Genomic DNA, 20,955 nt, shown 5'->3' with positions numbered 1-20,955 from the left:
AGCCCAGTGAGTTTGCACAAGGTCCCGGCTGCACCGCCGCATATTTAAAGTCCCATGGGAGCAGCTGGGTTTGGCTTGCACCCCCTTGCCGAGCTGGCCCAGCCACCCATGCAGGAAGGTAATGGGGTGTCTGAAGCCATGGGACTAGGGAGCAGCAGAACCCGCCCGCCCAGTTGAGATGGTGTAGGTGCCTCAGCATCAAGCAGGGCTGCCCGCGCTGCGGGGATGGGTTTGGCTGTGCCACCACGCAGGGTGGTGCACACACTGGGGTGTTGGGTATTTCCCATCCTGCTGTGGCTGGTGATCTCAATGCCCCAGCAAAACCCAAATGGGGTCAGGGCACAGCCCTGCCACCTGGGACCCCCCCCCCCCATTCTGGGCAGCATCATCCACGGGACCTATCTGGGCGATCTGTCCTTGCCTGGCTACCTGTGGCTTTTGGTGGGCACAGTGAGGGGAACCCTCCTGGGGCTGCAGTGTTTGGGGACCAGCTTCCCTTGAGCAGCTTGAATTGTAGAATCATAGAATCACTAAGTTGGAAAAGACCTTCAAGATCAAGACCAACTGTACCTGTCCACTACTAAATCATATCTCTAAGCACTTCATCTACCCATCTTCTAATTACCTCCAGAGGTGGTGACTCAACCACATCCCTGAGCAGCCTGTTCCGGTGCCTGATAACCCTTTCAGTGAATAAATTGTTCCTAATGTCCAATCTGAACCTCCCCCGGTGCAACTTGAGGTCATTCCTTCTCATTCTATCACCTATCACTTGGGAGAAGGGACCGGCACCTACCTTGCTAAAACCTCCTTTCAGGCAGTTGTAAACAGTGATAAGGGGTGGAGATGATGGGTACCCCCATCACTTGACCCCAAACAATAATCATAGAACAATTTGGGTTGGAAGGGACCTTAAAGATCATCCAGTTCCAACCCCCCTGCCATGGGCAGGGGCACCTCCCACTAGACGAGGCTGCTCAAGGTCCCATCCAACCTGGCCTTGAATACCTCCAGGAATGGGGAATACACATCTTCCCTGGGCAACCTGTGCCAGTGTCTCACCACCCCCATCATGAAAAATTTCTTCCTTATACCTAATCTAAATTTTCCCCCTTCCAATTTAAAGCCACTTCCCCTCGTCCTATCGCTACAGGCTCATGTACAAGTCCCTCCCCAGCTTTCCTGTAGCCCCTTCAGGTATTAGAAGCTGCTCTAAGGTCTCATGGAGCCTTCTCTTCTCCAGGCTGAACAAGCCCAACTCCCTCAACCTGTCCTCATAGCAGAGGTGCTCCAGTCCTCAGATCATCTTCGTAGCCCTCCTCTGGACCTGTCCCAACAGTTCCATATCCTTCTTATTGTGGGGATAATAATGGTGTTAGGAAAACCGTGAGAGCCGTGTTGCACTGGAATGGGCTCCCTAGAGAAGCTGCGGATGCCCCATCCCTGGAGGTGCTCAAGGCCAGGTTGGATAAGGTCCTGAGCAACTTGATCCAGTGGTGGGTGTCCCTGCCCATGGCAGGGGGGTTGGAACTGGATGATCTCTAAGGTCCCTTCCGACCCAAACCATTCAGTCGTTCTACAAAAATCATTAACAAGAAAAGGAACAAAACAGAGAAGAAATAATAATAATTAAATAACAGCAATAAGGACGATAACGGTGACGGTAACAATGACAATACGGATCCCGGGGATACCCAGGAGGCCCCGGGGGGGGCGGGCGCACAGGCGCGGTGCGGCGGGCGGGGCGGGGCCGCCTGTCCCGCACACAAAAGGGAGCGGAGCGAGGGAGAGGCGACAGTGGCGATTGGTCGTTTTGTCCGCTGGGTCCTGCCGGTGCGTGGGGACGGGGAGGTGCGGGCGGGATGGCTGGGGGGGGACCAAGGAGGGACTGTGGGTGGATGACCGGCCAAGGGACGGGAGGGGGTTGGAGCCGCAGAGAAGGAGGCGGCTTCCTCTCAGCACCGGTAGGTTTGGAGCAACCAGTGGCAGCGGGAGCTCTGTGTCTGCTCGCCCAGGAAGGGGTTTCGGTGTGTGCTGGCACCCCAGCTCCAGGGTTGGGGTCCCTGCAGATGGACCTGCTCCCACTGAGGCTTTCTTCTCTCCCCCAGGGGAACGGTGACACCCGAGGGGAACCGTGACACCCGGCTGTGCCGCCGCCATGTCCCGCCGCAGCCAGCGCCTTGTCACTACGCGCTATTACCCCGGGGAGGACGATGCAGCGACCAGCAGCAGCAGCAGCTCCTTGCTGGGGAGCTCCTTCAAGGAGAGCAGCGGCAGGTTAGTGCGTAGAGAAGGGCCGTGGGGAGAAGGAGTGGGAGGGTTGACTCCCAGATGTAGCCAGGGCACTCCATCCCACGTCACGGACCGGGCGCCTTCCCGCGTGGTGCATCAGGGCGGCTTGCAGAAGGGAGCCTGACGGGGAGCTGGCAGCGTTTCGGCATGGCTGCCATCCAGCTTGGCACTGGCTGCCTCCGCTCCAGAAACAGCCCCCAGCTCCCTGCCTCTGGCACCTCTGTGTGTCCCCTGCCCTGGCACAGGAGGCCACCATGGGGGCTCGGGGTGGCTGTGTGCCTCCTGCCAGCCGTGGCTGCCTCCGGCTTGATGCTGGGAGGTGTAGTGCAAGTACCAATCCGGAAAACCACAGCGGTGCAAGCGGAAGCAGTGATGGCAGCTGCCCAGGGACAGGCACCAGGGCCTTTTGCAAAGTAGTCCTTGCACTTCATGAAACCTTCCTCCATCCACTACAGCAGGGGGGTAGAGGGAAGTAGTGTCAGCTGAGGGATTGGGGTGAATTCCCCTTTTCTCCCTTATGAGTGTTCCATACTCCCCCATCCTATAACCAGGCACTGCTGATGAGCCCGTTCTTCCCCCTGACAGGATGGCAAGGAGGAAATCGAGCAGCATGAAACGCCTTTCTCCTGACCCAAGCACCCAAACCTCCTACTACAGCGAGTCCATGATGAGTGAATCCTACCTGGGGGGTAGCCGGGGCCTTGCTGCCCTGGGCAGCTCTGTGCTGGATGATGACCTGGACAGCAGCATGTACTGGGGTGAGCCCTCCCTTCTGCAGCAACTAAGGACCCCTCCACTGCTGGAGGGCTGTTGGGCAGCCAACTGTGCTGGTTGACTGAGTTGCCTTGTATAGAGCTGGCAGTGGGTGGTTTCTCAGGGGAACACTATGTTTTAGGGGCAGGCAGGGAGTTCTCCAACAGGAGGAGGAGAGGCACAGAAGACTCAGAGTCCAGGAAGATTAATGGGCTGCTGGAGAGCAAGACGTATGACACTTATGCCTCTTCGTCTGGATACTCCTCAGAAGACGATTATGCTGGTAGGGATGCACCAGACCCTCTGCCATGGCAGGGATGCTGGGGAGGGTGGCCACAGGGGGCCCAGCCTTCACACTTAACAACATGCAGGGATGCAAGCATTGTTTGGTGACTTACTGCCTTGCTGCTTCTTTTCCAGGTCACTTGGACTCAGGCCAGAGTAGCTCATCGTCAGGGCTGAAGACCGCAGCCTCTCGGGTGGGCTCCTTTCTCTGGCAGGTGCTCACCTTCCCAGGTGAGTGGGGAGCTGTCAGGGGGAATTCTAGTAGCACCTTTCTGCCCAGACAGTGTCTCCCTTCCCCACACGCCATCTGTGCTGTTCACTGGTTGATTGGCTGGAGGGGTTGTATCCCCCTGTGGAAGCATACTCGGGGTGGAGGGGACATATCTAATGAGATTCTGCCTGAAGCTCAGTTTCTCTCCCGGCAGTTTGGTTTGTGAGATGGCTCTTATCGGGTCTGGCATCTGCCTGGCACCGTGTCACTGGCATGGATCTCCGCCTGGGTGATGTTCCCCTCTCCAGGTGAGTGTAGTGGCAGGAGACCGTGATCAGGGAGGTGTAGGTAAAACCCTCAGGAATCCAGAAACTGGGTCCCTTGCAGAGCTTGGCATGCATGGGCTGGGTGTCTTGTGCTGAAGCCCAGCCAGGCTTCACTTTCCTCCTGGCCACATCCAGAGGAGCGCTGTAGGGGGGGAAGAAGTTGACTGCAGTTCTACAGGTGCCTCTTTGTTCCCCTTGCTCCAGGTGCTACCTGTGGCTGAAGAGGTCCCTGCTGCTGCTACTGCTTCTCCTTGTCCTCACCGCGGCTGCCTATGGTGAGTTGGCCTGGCTTGATCTGTTCCCCTGAGAGGTGGGGCAGCATAGAGCATCCCACTGCTGTAGCTGGGGGACGGAATGGCCCCGAGCTCAGAGCTGGTGGCTTCTGGTACCCTGGGGCATCTACACCCCTGTGCTGGGGCCTCCTGATAAGGACAGGCCTTGCTGATGGCTGACTCTCTGCATAGCCATCCTCTCCCCTGCTATGGCCCTTTTAACCTTTCAACCATGGCCTGCCCTTTTAACCATCTCATCCCCTTGCATGCCCAGGAGCTTGGTACTTCTATCCATACGGACTGTCGACACTTAGCCTCCCCGCCTTTCCATGGCACGGAGCTGGAAAGCTTTCCTCCTCTGGAGCAGGAGACCTGACCGCGCTGGACAAGGTAAAGCAGGCAGAGGCATGGAGCTGGCCCAGGTGGGGTGGGTGCCTTGCAGGGAAAGGCAGGACAGCATGGTCCATGGCTGAAGGAGCCCTTCTGGGTGATGGGGAACAGATGGAAGATGGCGCAGATAATGGCTGTGTGCTGGTGGCAATGGCTCCCATGACTTGTGGCCATCTCACCCTGTGGGTGTCCCAGGGATGGAGCAGGAGGAACATGTGCCCTCTTGTGGAAAGCAGCAGATGAATGAAGATGGCACTAACTCTGGGGACTGGGTGGCATGGGTTCCTTTTCCTGGGGATCCCTGTGGAACAGGTGGCTTGCTGTGGGTCTGCACCTTGCTGGGAACTGCAACATTCACTGCCTTTACTGCTGCAGGGGCTACAGGGGGAGCACCAGCTCCTGGCTCGCTTCCAGGCACTGGAGAAGAGCCTGGAGGCGCTGCAGGACAAGATCTCCAAGGGGGAGCTCTGGCAGATGGCAGCAACAGGGGCACAGCCACCCCTGGAAGATGTTCTGGCACTGCTGGAGAGGCTGATGAGCCACCGGGACACAGGGCTAAAAGAGCATCTCAGCAGTGACATGACCAGGCTCCTGCAGGTGAGCCGTGTGCGGGCACACAGGGAGGTGGGGGCATGCAGGGCCAGGCTCTGATGTTCCCCGCCTGTTCCTTACCATGCAGGGTGAGCTGGATGCCTTGCGTGCCCAGGTGCAGAGGGATTTAGACAAGCGCCTGGACAAGATGGGAAAGTCTTCTCAGGTAAGGGAATGAGCAGGCAGTGGTACCCAGGCAACATATCATCCCTTGCAGTGTCACAGGTCTCACCCGATGCCTTTCTTCTGGCAGGAGATGGAGGCCCGCTTCCTGGAGCTGAACTCGCAGTGGCAGAGGTAATGATGTCTGTCTGGGCAGAGCGGGACTTCTTCATTGGTTTGCAGAGGGGAGCTGGGTCTGTCAGCGCAAGGATTTGTTGTCTGTCTTGGCACAGCTCAGCACAGGAGGGCCTGCGAAGGAGCTTGCGGCAGGAGGCGGAGCAGGAGATGGCAGTGCTTAAGAGGGAGCTGGTGCACCTCAAATCAGAGCAGGAGCTTCTGGGGAAGCACGTGGAGGAGATACTGGAGAAGCTGAAGGCGATGCGGACAGATGTGAGTCCCCGGTCCCCACCCTGTTCAGGAGAGGGAGGTGTGAGGTTTCCTGCTCTGGGGCTGAACTCTGTCCTCGCTGTTCCAGGTGGAAGCGCAGTTTCCAGCATGGCTCAGTCAGTTCCTGTCGCAGTCGCGGCAGGACGGTGCTGCTGGCCTCATCCTACAGAAGGAAGACTTGCAGACGGAACTCCAGTCCCTGGAGCAGAAAATCCTGGCCAAAGTCTTGGAGGACCAGGCGCTGTTGGTGCAGGATATTCAGGCTGGTACTGGAGTGGCTGTGCGGGAAGGGGTGACAGAGGAGGTGAGTGCTAGCCTGAGCCCCTGGATCATGATGATGACCACAGGTGTGGGATCAGGGGCTGTGCCCCATTGTGTGTCTGCAGGGGGGCTGGCATGTGTGCCTGGCAGATGGACAGCCCTTACAGCATGGGCATAGATCCTGGGCTCACATCCCACCTGGGAAGAGCATCCCTGATACTCCATCCCTTCTGTGCCAACCTCCCCAGGGCTGTGCCTGCGCGGTGCCCTGCAAGGGCTCCTGGGTGATGACAGTTGCGTGCCTGCAAGGCTCTTGCTGTCTTCAAATCCACGCTTCCACTTGCATGTCTTTCACCCAGAAGCAGGGCAGGTGCCAGTAAGGTGTCCATGGCTTGAGCATCTTGCTTACGTTCCTCCTTCAGCAGTGCCACACAGTCATTTGGAGCAAAGCATTTCAGCAGAATGACACCACAGGGAAAAAAATGAGCCTGCTTGCTTTGGAAAAATTTGTTGGCAATTCCTCATAGATGGGAGGGATCAAGCAGGACTAGTGTTCCCTGCAGCCCGCACAGACTCTATGCATACTGTAAAGTTTAGACCCGGTGTGGTGTTGGGGGTTTCCAGCAGGGGAAGCTCTCTCCATCCTGGTGGGGTGGAGGCATGTGAGGGACAGGATCCCTGCCTTGGCCCTTCACTCCTCTTGTACCCTCTCTTCCCTCCACAGCAAGTGCATCACATTGTGAGCCAAGCCCTGCAGCGCTACAGTGAGGACCGCATCGGGATGGTCGACTACGCCTTGGAGTCAGCGGGTAGGTGGGGAGTGACTTGCCCTCCCTGAGACAAGCCATGCATTCCGGGGAGAGGTGTCATGGGACTGACCTGCTGCCGTTCCCTGTCTACCCCAGGAGCCAGTGTCATCAACACCCGCTGCTCAGAGACCTACGAGATGCGGACTGCACTGCTGAGCTTGTTCGGCATCCCCCTGTGGTACCACTCTCAGTCCCCTCGTGTCATCCTACAGGTGGGCACCCTTGGGTGAGACCCCACTGAGGGGGAGGCTTGGCCAGGCTTGTTCTCATGTGGGCTTATGTCTGGGTCAGGGGGATGAGATGGAACTGACGGTGATAACCTTGATGGTGTCTTGCTTCTGCGCTTGTAGCCTGACGTCAACCCTGGGAACTGCTGGGCATTTCGTGGGTCCCAGGGCTTTGCTGTCATCCGTCTGTCCAGCATCATCCACCCCACGGCTGTGACGCTAGAGCACATCCCAAAAGCCCTCTCGCCTCACGGGACCATCTCCAGTGCCCCCAGGGATTTTGCTGTCTATGTGAGTGCCCTTGGCTGGACGTGAGGGAGGGATGCAGTTGTGGGGATACCAAGGTGCAGGGCACAGAAAAGAAGACTGTGGATGCTCTGGGGAGTGGGTGCTATCCTCAAGAAGAGGAAGAAGCAGTAGTGGGAGGCAGGGCAGCAGGCTTTGGGAAGGTTTTGGAGGTAGGGCATTGAGTAGGTGTAACTCTGTCTTCCCTCCTGCCTTCATTCTTCCCCACTGGCCTCCATCCCCACTTTTCAGTTTTGGCCTGGAAGAGGAGAAGCAGGGACCAGGTGTATTTGCGTCTCCATCTGCCTCTTCTGAGCTCATTGCCTCCGTTTCTCCCTCTCTGACCACTCCTGCTTCTCCCTTTCTGCCTCCCTGCCACACCCCCAACTCCTAGGGCTTGAAGGAAGAGGGAGAAGAAGAGGGCCTTCTCCTGGGGCAGTTCACCTATGACCATGATGGTGACCCCATCCAAACTTTTTACTTCAAGGTACGTGTTTTGTCCTCACAGCACCTGAACCTGAGGGTTCTCTGAGCCCTCTGGAGCTCTCAAGGGCTCAGGTTTTCTTCTCTCCCCAAGGCTGATTCCATGGGCACCTACCAGCTGGTGGAGCTCCGTGTGCTGAGCAATTGGGGCCATCCTGAATACACCTGCATCTACCGTTTCCGTGTCCATGGGGAGCCAGCACACTGATTTCCAGCTCCCACATGGGATGAGGAATGCTGCTGAGCTGAGAGCAGGAAGAGTTTTGTCTGTTTTGCTGCTTTGCATTAAGAAGTCCTGGGATGCACCCGCAGCTGTCCCAGGGAAGCTGCTCCTCTTCAGGGAGAAGATCTGGTGTTTAAGGAGTGAGGCTTTCACTCTTCCAAGGACTGAGGTGGTGAGACAAGATCATCCCATGTTGGTTCGAGTGTGCAGCCTGACTTGTTTTCAGTGTGTATTGGATACTTTAACTTTTTAAGCTAATTTTTTATCGAGTCCGCGCGGCCGCTTGTCCCTGTTGCCCTGCTCCTCTCTGACGGTGTGCCTAGCATTGCTGGGGCTTGGGAAAGAGGTATGTAACCTTGCAATGTGCTTCACACAGGCTTGGGCACAATACAGCATATGGGACTGTGGTGACTGGCTCAGTGGTGTCAGAGTAGGTGGGAGACAGTGGTCGTGGCCACCCAATCTCTCCTCTTCACATAAGGTCATTTCTCCTGCCTTGGTGTTGGCTAAGATCTCTAGACCTTCAATGCTGGGCTAGCAAAGGGGAAATAAGACAGTGTTAATGAAGTATTAACATTAAAACTAAAGGTTTGGGACAGCAGGAGGGGAGAAGTTTGCCGGAGCTCACCTGGGTGCTGTTGTCCATCCACTCGAGCTCTCTTGCTGCTGGTGGCTTTGTTGGCCCCCCCAGCTGGCCGGCTCCCTGGTGGTACGCTTGATGATGCTCTGGAAAGCTCCTGTTGCCTGCTTCTGGGGTTTCTTTTTTTTTTTTTTTAGTGTTTTTGTTTTGTTATTTTTTTAAGGGGGTTGGGGAGGGTGGATATTTTCTAGTTGGGAGTTGGGGATTTTTTTGTAGTAAGAAAGGAAAAAATACTTTTTACATGTGATTTCTACTTAACCGGAGAATGTTACGTGGTGCCGCTTGGGTGAGTGGCTTAGACACAGAGAGGGTTAGAGCTTTGTTTACTAGGAGAATAGCACACACAGTGCTGGACTGAGATGATGTTCAAAATATGGGCCTTGAGTTGTCGGTGGCTTGGTAGCTGGACCTAGGAGACAAAGTCCTCTGTGGACTGCTGCTCAGTGGTGTGCCAGAGGCACACCTGCCTTCTTTGCTCTGGAGATGTCCTCTGAGACTGCAGTATGTGGCGGTGGCCTTTTTGCCCATGGCTGCATCTGTATATAGGAGACTGTTCATAGCAGGCAGGAGCTGCTGCCCTGGTGGTATGTTCGACTCTCTCTGTGCCTCAGTGCTCTTTGGGATGGGAGAGCGGGCAATCTATAGGGACTGCAGTTGTCAGAATGCTTCTTCACCTCGGGGGGGGGAGGGAGAGGGGGAGCAGGGCCTCCCCCAACCTGCAGCACTAAGAGCTGCCTCCATCACCTCCCAGTTCCCAATGACAGATGGCTGGCACAGACTTGTCTTTGTTTCTCTTGGAAAGACTTCCTTTCCCTCCTGCCTTCTTGCTGGCATGGCTCAACTCCTTGAGCCCTGGCTGCAGAGGACAAGGCTGGAGCAGGACAGGGAGTCCTGCCTGCAGTGGGCATGCAAATCCTACCTCTACCCATCATGGGATGGGGTAGAGTCGTGGCAGGGGAGGTTAGGAAGGATGTGCAGGGACCTGCCCTGGGCCTGAGAAGTCCCAGGGCCATCTGGCTGTTCCATGTCCTGGCTGCCTGCAGCACACTTTGTTTGGCTTATGTTCTTGGACGGTATTTATATCCTCCACGTTTGTCTTGCTTTTTGTTGAAAGAAAAGCTAAAGGGCTCATGTTTAGTGTTTCAGCCCTGTCTGATGCTGGCATCGTCTTCCCCTGGCACTGTGAGCACTGGGGGAGCGCCTTGAACCGATTCCCACTCTGGTCTCCACTTGAAACACTGTAGGGCGAGGGCTGTAGAGGAGAGGAAGGGGCTGAAGAAGTGTCTTCCCTTCAGCATGTGCATTGGTCAGAGGTGCTGAGCCCTGACCCTCTTTGTGCTAGAGGGGATGAGGATTATGACAGTACATTCCTTCTGGAGGGTCTCCTCATTGCAAGCTAGGGACACGAGCCCAAAGCTTGCAGCCCAACCCTCCTAGAGGCTAAAACTACCCTGTGGAGCCCCCTGCAGAGCTGGGAGGCCCTGCTGCCAGGAGAAAGCAGACCTATAGCCAGATCCAGTGACAATGAATTCTGTCCTATATTGAGCGTAGTCTTAATTCTTGGCATCTGCAGCCAAAGTTATTTTAAACTTGTCTACATGCCTTGGAGTCATATCTGTGAGTGCCCTGTGCACACAGCGTTGTGCTTTTTCTGAATGCCTAGGCCTGTCCCAGGCTCAGCAAAGCAGCTCCTGTATTTAATTGAACCATAAAGAGAGCAGAGATGAAGCTCTCCCCTTCCCCCAGGTTTTCTCTGGCTGGTAGAGAAAAGGCTAGAACTTTGAGGCTGGAAATCCCCTTTTCCTGCCTCCCTTCTGGCTCCCTGCCCTCTGGGTTGGGCTGTGAGAGTGGGTGATCTCTTGGTAAATGAAGCATGCTGGTGAAAGTTAGGAAAGGGTGACCTCTTCCCCCAAGAAGAGAGTTGGAGCAGAGTCTCTGCTCCTTCTGGGGGGGGTATTAACTTGCCTATGGGGCAGGGCTGCAGCCTGAGCGCCTGTACAGAGTGCTGGGCCAACTGCCTTTTGCCAGCACCAGCTTCCAGTCTTCCTATAGCACTTTTCTGAGCTGCAAAGGAAAAGAGGGCACTTGAAACTGCTGGTTCAGCACAGGGTGTCTGCCCGGGGGTATTGAATCCTAGTCCTGGTGCAGAAGATGAGCCTGGTGAGGCAGAAGTGTGAGACAGCTGTGGAAGCACATTTCCCGCCCCCCCTGCCGCCTTTTACTCCATTTCCCCCCCCCCCCCCTTTTACTCCATTCCTTCCCCCCCCCTTTTACTCCATTCCTTCCCCCCCCTCCTTTTTACTCCTTAATTTTCACTTCGCCCTACACCGGTGTTAGGAATTAGCCCTGCAGAAACAGACTGTTACAGGCAGGAGGCAAGTTTGTGTTTGATGCTGTAGCCTGCTGCAAATGCTGCACTGTTTTGTTCCTTTTATTTTTGAAACAACAGATTGTAATTTATGCCTATGCAAGAAAAAAAGACAAGACAAATAAATTCTATCAAAATGGCTGTGAGGTTTTTTTTTTGGGGGGGAGGGTGTTTTACACATGAACTTGTGCGTAGGACTGATGCAGAGCTATTCTTGTAGCTTTTCTTCTGTGGAATCTCAGGGCAGAGTCTGACATACTGATTCTAGGGCCAACAGTTTTCACCTTATCAGGGAGCAGGCCCTGGGATGCAAAAGCTGCTTGGAGCAATGATGAAAACAAGAGCTCTTCTTAAAAAGCTTGACTATTTTGAGACACTTAGAAGTAAAATACTGTATCTGTGATGACTTGTAGCAGTCTAGGTCTGTGATAGATCATGGCTGTGGCCTCAGTCCATCCTGCAGTAACCTCAAAGGTGTCCCTGGGCATCAGTCTGTCCTTTGCCTTCTCCTGGCCACGAGCAGAGCTTGGCCTCTAGAAGTGGCAAATGAGGCTTGGCCTGATATCATCTACAAGGAATGGGAGCTGCTCTTGCTCTCTTGTCCTTACAATAGGCTGGAAATCATTCCTCTAGCAGCTAAGAGCAAGGCAAAAGGAAATACTTCCCTATCCTCAGCACGAGGAAGCTAAGCTCCAGCAGGGAGCCCAGAAGCAGGGAACCTGGGACGTGTATAGAGACGCTGCCCAGTTGTTAGGGATGAAGTTAGGAAGGCCAAGGCACAGCTGGAGCTGAACTTGGCAAGGGAAGCAAAGACTAAAAGAAGGGTTTCTACGGGTATGTCAACCTGAAAAGGAAGGTTAAAGAAAGCGTACTGCCTCCGAAAAATGAGACTGGCCACATAGTATCAACACTCAAGGAGAAGGCTGAGGTACGTAACAACTATTTTGCCTCAGTCTTCACTGACAGCTGCTCTCCTCACCCCCCCCCCCCAAGTCAATGGACTACAAGATAGGTACCAGGGGGGTAAAGCCCCTCCCACAGTAAAGGAAGATGAAGTTCGTGAGCACCTGAGGAACCTGAACATCTATAAGTCTGTGGAACCTGATGAGATGAGTCCTAAATGAATTGGCCAACGTAGTTTCCGAGCCACACTCCATAATATTTGAAAAGTCATGGCAGTCAGGGGAAGCCCATGATGACTGGAAGAAGGGAGACATTGTGCCCATCTTTAGAAAGGGTAGAAAGGAGGACCCTGGGAACAACCAACCTGTCAGCGTCACCCTGGTGACTGGGAAGATCATGGAACAGACCCTCCTAGAAACTTTGCTAAAGCAAGGCTTTACCAAGGGTAGGTCCTGCCTCACCAATCTGGTGGCTCTCAATTGTAGAGTGACCACACCAGTGGACAAGGGAAAACCAATGGATGTCATCTTTCTGGATTTCTGCAAAGCCTTTGACACAGTCCCACAGTCAGACAACATCCTCTCTAAATTGGAGAGATATGGATTTGATGGGTGGACTCTTCAGTGGATTAGCCATTGGTTGGATGATCGCATCCAGAGGGTAGCAGTCAATGGCTTAATATCCAAATGGAGGTGAGTGGTGTCCATACTGGGAACAGCACTGTTTAATATTTTCATCAATGATATAGACAATGAGATTGAGTGCATCTGATACCAAAAATGCCAGCAAATAAGACTCTCTTAAGATTTGGTTTGAAGTTTTAGAAAGCAAGCATCCTTATCAGGCCTGGGCAACACGCGGGAACAATCTCCATCAATCGTGTGCAACAAGATGAAGGCTGGTTACAGAATAGATTTCCCACTTACATGCATATGTATAAATTTTCCCAGAAATCTTATGCATATTCTATTACTTTCCAAGGCCTAATTTTAATGTTATGAAACTTTGCAACAGTCAAAACTTTTGCTAATTTGGAGCTGGCTCCAGCTCTCTGCTTGACTTTGGCTTTAGGACAGATAAAACTACAAACAGAGGTGATTACAGAAGAGGAGACATCTGTTCAGCATAGATCACACTGAACACAATACATTATCATTTTCAAAGAAAGGACAGTGTCTGAAAAACACTGTTTCAAGCAAAACATGCTGTCAGAAAAAGAAAACGTGCTGCCAGAGGGACATTCTGTCTAGCTTTCAAAAAACCACAGCTGCTTAGACTAAACTTAACTGTAGTTTAGCTTAAATCAAAATATTCCACTTTGAAATATTCCACATATTGTATCATGCCCTCAGAAAGTTTGCAGATGATGCCAAGCTGAGTGGTGCGGTTGACGTTCCTGAAGGCCAGATGTCATCCAGAGGGACTTGGACAAGCTGGAGAGGTGGAACCATGTGAACCTCATGCGGTTAAACAAGACCAAGTGCAAGGTCCTACATTTGGGTTGGGGCAATCCTCGGATTCAATACAGCCTGGGAGGATGATGCGATTGAGAGCAGCCCTGTGGAGAAGGACTTGGGGGTGCTGATGGATGAAAAGCTAGACATGAGCTCTCAAATTGCAATCGCAGCCCAGAAGGCCAAATGTATCCTGGGCTGCATCAAAAGAAGCGTGACCAGCAGGTCAAGGGAGGTGATTCTACAACTTTAGCTCAGCTGAAGTACTGCATCCAGCTCTGGAGTCCTCAGCACAGGAAGGATGTGGAGCTGTTAGAATGGGACCAGAGGAGGCCCATGAAAATGATTGGAGTGCAGGAGCACCTCTGATATGAGGACAGATTGAGAAAGTCGGAGTTATTTAATGTAAAGGAGAGCAGCCTCCAGGGGAACCTTATAGCCGCCTTCCAGTACTTAAAGGAGGCCTAAGGGGAACACAGGGACAGACACCTGGCTCCTTTGCCGGCTGGGAGAGGAGGCCGTGTTCGTAGTGCTGGCAAGGGAGGGCACGCCGTGCCGTGCCACACAGGAGCTGCCGCTGAGCCTCGACACAGCCCCAGCAGCTTTCACTCTGCCTAAGCTGTTGTGCTTCTCAGCACCGCAGTGGGGAAGTGAGAACAATTGCTTGGTGCGGGCTGATGCTGTGTGAGATGCAGGGGGGGAAGGGTGAAGAGCTGCTGGAGCAAATCCTTTGGGTCCAACTCTGTGGCACAGGTCCTTCCTGTGCTAAAGGATGCACTTTTATCCCAGCAACGCCTGTAGAAGCTTGTGCTTCCACGGGCGCTCACAGCGATTTGCACCTCACCTGTTTCTGTAAATCCCGTGGGACTCTGTGTGCCCCGTTCGCCCCACTAGGAAGGGGCCTTTCCCTGCCTCCTGGGTGTGGGAATGGTTTCCACTCACCCAGAGCCATCGTCAGAAAGAATGTGGCAACCCAGATGGAGCTCCCATGCAAACGCGCAGCTGTCCAGGTCTGCTGCTGCGGGGATTGCCTGAGCCTGTCACTGCTTCCGGAGGGCAGCGGAGACTGCGCCTGTTTTCGGTCTCCTCAGCCTGGTGGCAAAGCTGAAAGAGAAAGTGGAAAGGTTAGACAATATCAAGGAGTGTGAGAGGGAGATAGATCGGGGAAGCCACAGCCTACCACCCCCGCGGCCAAGGCAGCAGGTGAAGTTTCTGCAAGAAGCTGAAGATCTCCTACTCCATCGCCACCGAGCAGAAAGAGAGGACCTAAGAGACAGAGGGGAATGCAAACAGGTCCCTGCACAGGCTGGCAGGTGATTGCCCTCCCAGCCCCCCTCACCTTCCCAGTTGCCCTTCCACCAGAGGTAGGAGGCTCTGGCAAAAGGTATGAGGGCCAGGAAAAACGAGGAGGTAGGGGAAGGTCTTTCCAGGGGGTTGGTTGCAGAGAGTCAGTCAGCCCCATGCATTATGACTTCCCCCATTAAGAAAAAAAGGAGGGGAATTGTCACCGGGGGACTCCCTTCTGCTGGGAATAGAGGGCCCGATATGCCAATCAGAACCTTCCCACAGAGTGGTCTGCTGCTCCCCTGGCGCCCAGGTTAAAGGCGTTGCTAGGAAACTCCTTGCTCTGGTGCAGCCCTCTGATTAGTACCCACTGCTGGTTATCCAGGTTGGCAGAGGTGAGATTACAGAGAGAAGTCCAAAAGCAGTCAAAAGAGACCTCAGGGCACTGGGGTGATTGAGTCAAGGATCGGGAGCACAGGCAGTGTTTTCCTCAATCTCATTAGTGGCCAGGAAGAATGCTGAAAGGAACACGAAAACTCAGGCGATTAACGCACGTCTCAGAGCCTGATGCCACCGGTGGAATTTTTGAGGTTTGGATCACAGGGAGGTTTACAAGGCATGGGACCTGCTGGGGACAGGTGGAGCTCAGCTGTCTCAAAGGGGGAAAGAGCTTCTTGCAAGTGAGTTGGTGGGGCTCATTGAGAGAGCTTTGAAGCAGGTTGGAAGAAGGAAGGAGGTAGAACTACGCTCACTAGAGATGAGCTCAGCTCAAGTGCATCTACACCTCTGCACGCAGCATAGCCAACAAAAAAGAGGAGCTGGAAGCCATTGTGCAGCAGGAGAACTCTGACTTAGTCACCATTACAGAAAGATGGTGGCGTGACTCCCATGACTGCAGCGCTGCAATGGATGGCTTTGATCCCTTCAGAAAGGATAGGCAGGGAAGGAGAGATGGTAGGATGGCTCCGTATGTTATTTCAAGGATTCAAACATGACAGAAACAAAACAGTGCATCATTTGCGGCAGGCTACAGCATCAACTGTAACTTGTCTCCTGCCCGTGACCGTCTGCTCCTGCAGGGCTGGTTCCCAAGTCGTGTGTGGGGCTGAAGTGACAGTGCCTGATAGACAGACCTAAAACAATAGAGATGACCCATGGATTATTCCTGTTGCACTGCTCTGTGTACTGTCTAGTCTGTAACTTTTGACACTGCTATTATCAGCGGAATTGTGCTGTGCTGTTCTTCGTGCAGAGAGCGCAAGGAAGTGTATCCTAGTCCTGCTGTGAGTAGGTTTGGGATGTACCAGGAGGGGGAGCAATGAGCAGCTGAGACCAGAGAACTTGAGTTTTTAGAATGATGCAAGTTATTTGATCATTATTTGATCATTTGAAAGGTGGGCCCTTCACAGCAGTCATTGGTGACCCCACCTACAAGCGGGGGGCACTCTAGCATCTCCTCCAGTTTCTCCAGCACAGAATCATAGAATCATAGGATAGTTAGGGCTGGAAGGGACCTTAAAGATCATCTAGTTCCAACACCCCTGCCATGGGCAAGGACTTCCCATTAAATCAGGCTGCCCAAGGCCCCATCCAGCCTGACCTTGAACACCTCCACGGATGGCACATCCACAACTTTCCTTGGCAACCTGTTCCAGTGTCTCACTACTCTCATGGTGAAGAAATTCTTCCTAATGTCTAGTCTAAATGTGCCCCTCTCCAGTTTATACCCATTGCCTCTTGTCCTATCACCACAAACCTTTATGAATTGTCTCTCTCCAGCTTTCCTGTAGGCTCCCTTCAGGTACTGGAAGGTCACTATAAGATCTCCTCAGAGCCTTCTCTTCTCCAGGCTGAACAAGCCCAACTCTCTCAGCCTGTCCTCGAATGGGAGGTGCTCCAGCCCTCTGATCATCCTTGTAGCCCTCCTCTGGACCCGTTCCAACATCTCCATATCCTTCTTACATTGAGGATTCCAGAACTGGACACAGTATTCCAGATGAGGTCTCACAAGAGAGGAACAGAGGGGCAGAATCACCCTTCTCTACCTGCTGGCCATGTTTCTTTTGATGCAGCCCAGGATACAGTTGGCCTTCTGGGCTGCAAGTGCACATTGCCGGCTCACATCAAGCTTCTCATCAAACAGCACACCCAAGTCCTCTGCAGGGCTGCCCTCAAGCACATCATCTCCCATCGTGTTCTGAGAACGGTGATTGCCCCTACTCTGGTGTAGGACCTTACACTTGGCCCTGTTGAACCTCATGAGGTTCTCAGAGGGCCACTTCTCTAGTCTGTCCATGTCTCTCTGGATGACATCCCATCCTTCCAGTGTGGCAACTGCACCACTCAGCTTGGTGTCATCTGCAAACTTGCTGAGGGTGCATTCAATCTCACTGTCAATATCATTGATAAAAATACTAAACAGCACCAGTCCCCTGACACTCGTTCTTCCACCTCTTGTTACAGCCTAGCTTGATGTTATCCCCCTCCCCCTTCATATCCAGTTGAAAGCCCTATCTACAAGCCTCGCAAGCTCCTGGGCAAAGACTCTCCTGCTCCTGGGCAAAGACTCTCCTGCCCCTCTGAGAGAGGTGGATCCCATCTGAAGCCTGTAATCCTGGTGCCATGCAGGCCATCCCATTATCAAAAAACCCAAAGTTATTGTGGTGACACCAGCCACGGAGCCACGTATTAATAGACTGGACCCATCTGAGCTGTGCTGTGTCACCACCTGTAACTGGACAGAGGGAAGAAAAAAATCACCTGGGCCCCAGACTCCTTCAGTAGCCATCCCAAGGCCCTAAAATCTCTTTTAATCCCCCTTGGGCTTCTTACTGTTGCTTCATCCCCTCCCACATGGAGCAGCAGTAATGGGTAATAGTAGTTCTCACCAAGTTGGGAAGTTTCCTGGCCACATCCCTTACCCAGGCTCCTGGGAGGCAGCAGACTTCCCTGTGAGTGAGGTCTGCTCAACATATCGGACCCTTTGCCTCCTTCAATAGAGAGTCTACTACAACTATGACTCTCCTGTTGGTGAGTCGTGGCAGTGAAGCCTTTACGCCGTTTCAGTCTCTGACCCTGCTCTGATGTGGGTGCATTTTCCTCCATGTTTTTCTCTGGTCCGTCCTCCACATTGAGAGCCTCAAATCTGTTGTGGAGCTACATCTGAGGTGGTGTGGACAAGGAGGGGGTTGATTTTCTGCCCTGTCGGTGGACATGCTTCCACTCACTACCTCCTTTTGAGCCTTTGCCTACAACTTTAGGGGGAGAAGATGCCAGATCTTTTGATCCTAGGCTTTTACCCGTATCTGTCTTCTCTTTGGAAGCTTTGGAGTTCAGCTGTCTTCTCTTGTGCTTTGGTGCTTTGATCCCACCAGTCTATCTCCAGCTCACACTCCCTGATGCTCCTTAGCCTCTCTACTTCCTCTTACAGCTCTGCTACCAGGCTGAGGAGGAAGTCCACCTGCTCACACCTCATACAGCCCTTGCTGCCCTCCACATCCAGTGCAAGCTGGTGGCACTCTGTGCAGCCCGAGACCTGGATGGCTGCGTGCATTCCCGGGAGCTCAGTCTGAACTGACACATCCTTTCTGGCAGGTGTGGAGGAAGAAGCCTTTTGCCAGGTGGACACTATGGCTGGGCTCTCTCTCATGAACCCACCTTGCCTCTCGAGCACTGGAACTGTGCCTTCCCTGCGCACCTTGCCTTCATGAACTGATCTTGCAAACTGTTCGAGCCCGCTCCTCTGACAAGCACACCCCTGTTTGCGCACTCCTGGTAGCAGAACTCCTGGTCTCAGCGCTCCCAGAAGACCACTTAAATCTCCCATGGCAGCTTCTGGGACCACACTTCCCCACATCAGCCACCATGTACGAGCCTGGGCTTCCAGCAGTTGAGACCAGCCCACCGGGCTCCCTCCAGGGTTCTTGGGCTTCCCCCAATCTGTCAACCTCCCCTCCGCCTCGATCTAGAGCCCGGCTGCAGCACCTACCGTATCTGCCACTGAACCGCATTGATTAACTGTTGCTGGTGGCTTTGCCACGTTTAAATCTTCTGCGGCCACTTACGGGACCCAATCTGATGATCTGAAAGCTGGGCCCTTCGCAGCAGTCATTGGAGACCACATCTAGGAGTGGGGGCACTCTAGCATCTCCTCCAGCTTCTCCAGCATCTCTAGCACTTCCTCCATGCACTTCCCCAGCACTCCTGCACTGATTTGTGGCCTGCCAGCTCCCTCTTCAGCACTGTCATCTCTTGGAAAAAGGACCCACATCACCCAGTCCCCAGTGCTACTGGCATCTCTATTCACCTGCTGCTTTCCACAAGAGGGCACGTGTTCCCCCTGGGACACCAGAGAGTGAGATGGCCACAAGCTGCGGCAGGCAGTGCCACCACCTGCAGCCGTCATCTGCCCCATCCTCCATCGCATCCCTGTCACCCAGGAGGACTCCTTCAGCCATGGACCACGCTGTCCTGCCTTTCCCTGCAAGACACCCACCCTACCTGGGCCAGCATCACGCTTCTGCCCAGCTTTACCTTGTCCAGCGTAGTCAAGTCTCCTGCTCTGGGCACACCGGAGGAGAAAAGCTTTCCAGCTCCGTGTCGTGGGAAGGTGGGGATGCTAGGTATCGACAGCCTATATGGTTAGAAGTACCAAGCTCCTGGGCATGCAGAAGGATGAAATGGTTAAAAGGGCAGGCTGTGAATGGACCATAGTGGGGTAAGTGTCACTTACCTCAAAGTAAAATGTTTGTATGGGGTCGCTGTCACGGTCATAGGTGAACTGCTCCAGGAGAAGGCCCTCTTCCTCTCCCTCTTCCTTCAAGCCCTAGGAGTTGGGGGGCAGGGCAGGGAGGCAGAGAGGGAGAAGCGGAGGCAGTGAGCACACCCAGGGCAGAAGAGGCAGATGGAGGTGCAACTGTACTTGGTCCCTGCTCCTCCTGGCCATAAGAGACCAGTGGGAAAGAATAGGGAGGAAGATGGGCAGTTACATCTACTTGATGCACTCCCTTCCAGTGTCCCCCAAACCTCCTCCCACTACTGGTCCTTCCTTTTCTTCAGGATGGCACCGACCCCCTACAGCACCCACAGCTACCTACCAGGCTCACTAGCCCTCCCTTCCTGCACCGTGGCATCCTCCCACCACTGCATCCCTCATGCCCAGCCAAGGGCACTCACATAGACAGGAAGTCTCTGGGGACACTGGGAATGGTCCCCTGGGGCAAGAGGGCTTTTGGAATGTGCTCTAGTGTCACAGCCGTAGGGCGGATTATGTGGGACAGGGATGACAGCAAAGCCCTGGAATCCACAAAACACCCAGCAGGTCCCAGGGTTGACATCAGGCTATGAGTACAGAAGCAAGACATCATCAAGGCCATCACTGTCAGCTCCATTTCCGACAAAAGGAAGTATTTCCTTTTGCCTTGCACAGCCCCCGATCCCACACCTGTGGTCACCATCATGGTCCTGGGGCTCAGACCAGCACTCACCTCCTCCGTCACCCCTTGCTGCAGTGCCACTCAAATAGCAGCCTGAGCATCCTGTGCCAACAGCTTTTGGTCCTCCAAGACTTTGGCCAGGATCTTGTGCTCCAGGACCTGGAGCTCCATCTGCATTCTTCCTTCTGGAGGAGCTGTGTGATGCTCTCTTGTCCTTACAATGGGCTGGACATCACTCCTCTAGCAGCTAAGACCAAGGCAAAAGGAAATACTTCAGCATGAAGAAGCTAAGCTCCAGCAGGTTGCCCAGAGCAGTTGTGGATGCTCCATCCCTGGAGGCATTCAAGATCAGGTTGGAGGAGGCTTTGAGCAACCTGATCCAGTGGAAAGTGTCCCTGCCCATGGCAGAGGAGTCAGAACTGGATGATCTGTAAGGTCCCTTCCAGCCCAAATTACTCGATCATGTTCTGAAAAAGGAAAATAGGAGTGGTTTAGCTTGGGAAGGGTCACAGCGCTGTCTGCTTGCGCAGGATGGGCTGGAGGCAGGCTTGTGTTGAGAAGTGCCCCATGCAGCTCCCCACAGAATGCCACCCTTGGGAAAGTCTCGTTCTATGCTCCTCCTGGATCTGCCTTCATTATCCAGGTTTTGCCTTGGGGGAGGGATGCTGTGCACAGCAGGGTCCCATCTCAGGGAGGGACACAGGAAAATGGGGAGAGGGGCAGACGGAAAAACGGATAAGGACATAAAATGGGAAGTGATGAGGTCTTGGGTGCTCAGGATCAAAGGCTCATATACATGAGCAGAGGGGCAAAACACACCTCCAGCAGCATCTCCACTCCCAGCAGGTGTCCTAATCCATCAGAAGAGGAGCTGTGTGAGCTTTTGCTCTGGCCGCCACCAGCTGCCAGCCCAA

At 53.8% G+C, this 20,955-nt stretch overlaps 1 protein-coding gene across 2 annotated transcripts; it reads left to right on the top strand.

The window, feature by feature from the left end:
• The first annotated feature begins 1,718 nt into the window (after positions 1-1,718).
• Positions 1,719-10,800, top strand: SUN2 (Sad1 and UNC84 domain containing 2). Of its 2 annotated transcripts, none has more exons than XM_054056032.1 (18): positions 1,719-1,833; positions 2,109-2,277; positions 2,878-3,050; positions 3,188-3,328; positions 3,466-3,561; positions 3,756-3,849; positions 4,072-4,142; positions 4,414-4,529; positions 4,905-5,126; positions 5,209-5,286; positions 5,374-5,417; positions 5,516-5,672; positions 5,758-5,973; positions 6,655-6,739; positions 6,836-6,951; positions 7,090-7,257; positions 7,646-7,738; positions 7,829-10,800. In XM_054056032.1, the coding sequence occupies exons 2-18, from the start codon at positions 2,159-2,161 to the stop codon at positions 7,940-7,942; spliced, it is 2,103 nt and encodes a 700-aa protein (XP_053912007.1). In that variant the 5' UTR covers positions 1,719-1,833; positions 2,109-2,158; the 3' UTR covers positions 7,943-10,800. The 2 variants fall into 2 exon arrangements, with proteins under 2 accessions (XP_053912007.1, XP_053912009.1); XM_054056034.1 differs by lacking the exon at positions 1,719-1,833 and adding an exon at positions 1,907-1,964.
• The last annotated feature ends 10,155 nt before the right edge of the window (positions 10,801-20,955 follow it).

This window comes from Cuculus canorus, chromosome 1 (genome assembly GCF_017976375.1).
Source record: "Cuculus canorus isolate bCucCan1 chromosome 1, bCucCan1.pri, whole genome shotgun sequence".
NCBI classification, from domain to species: domain Eukaryota; kingdom Metazoa; phylum Chordata; class Aves; order Cuculiformes; family Cuculidae; genus Cuculus; species Cuculus canorus.
The sequence above is the reverse complement of the archived record's forward strand: the minus strand, read 5'-3'. Positions and strand labels throughout refer to the sequence as shown.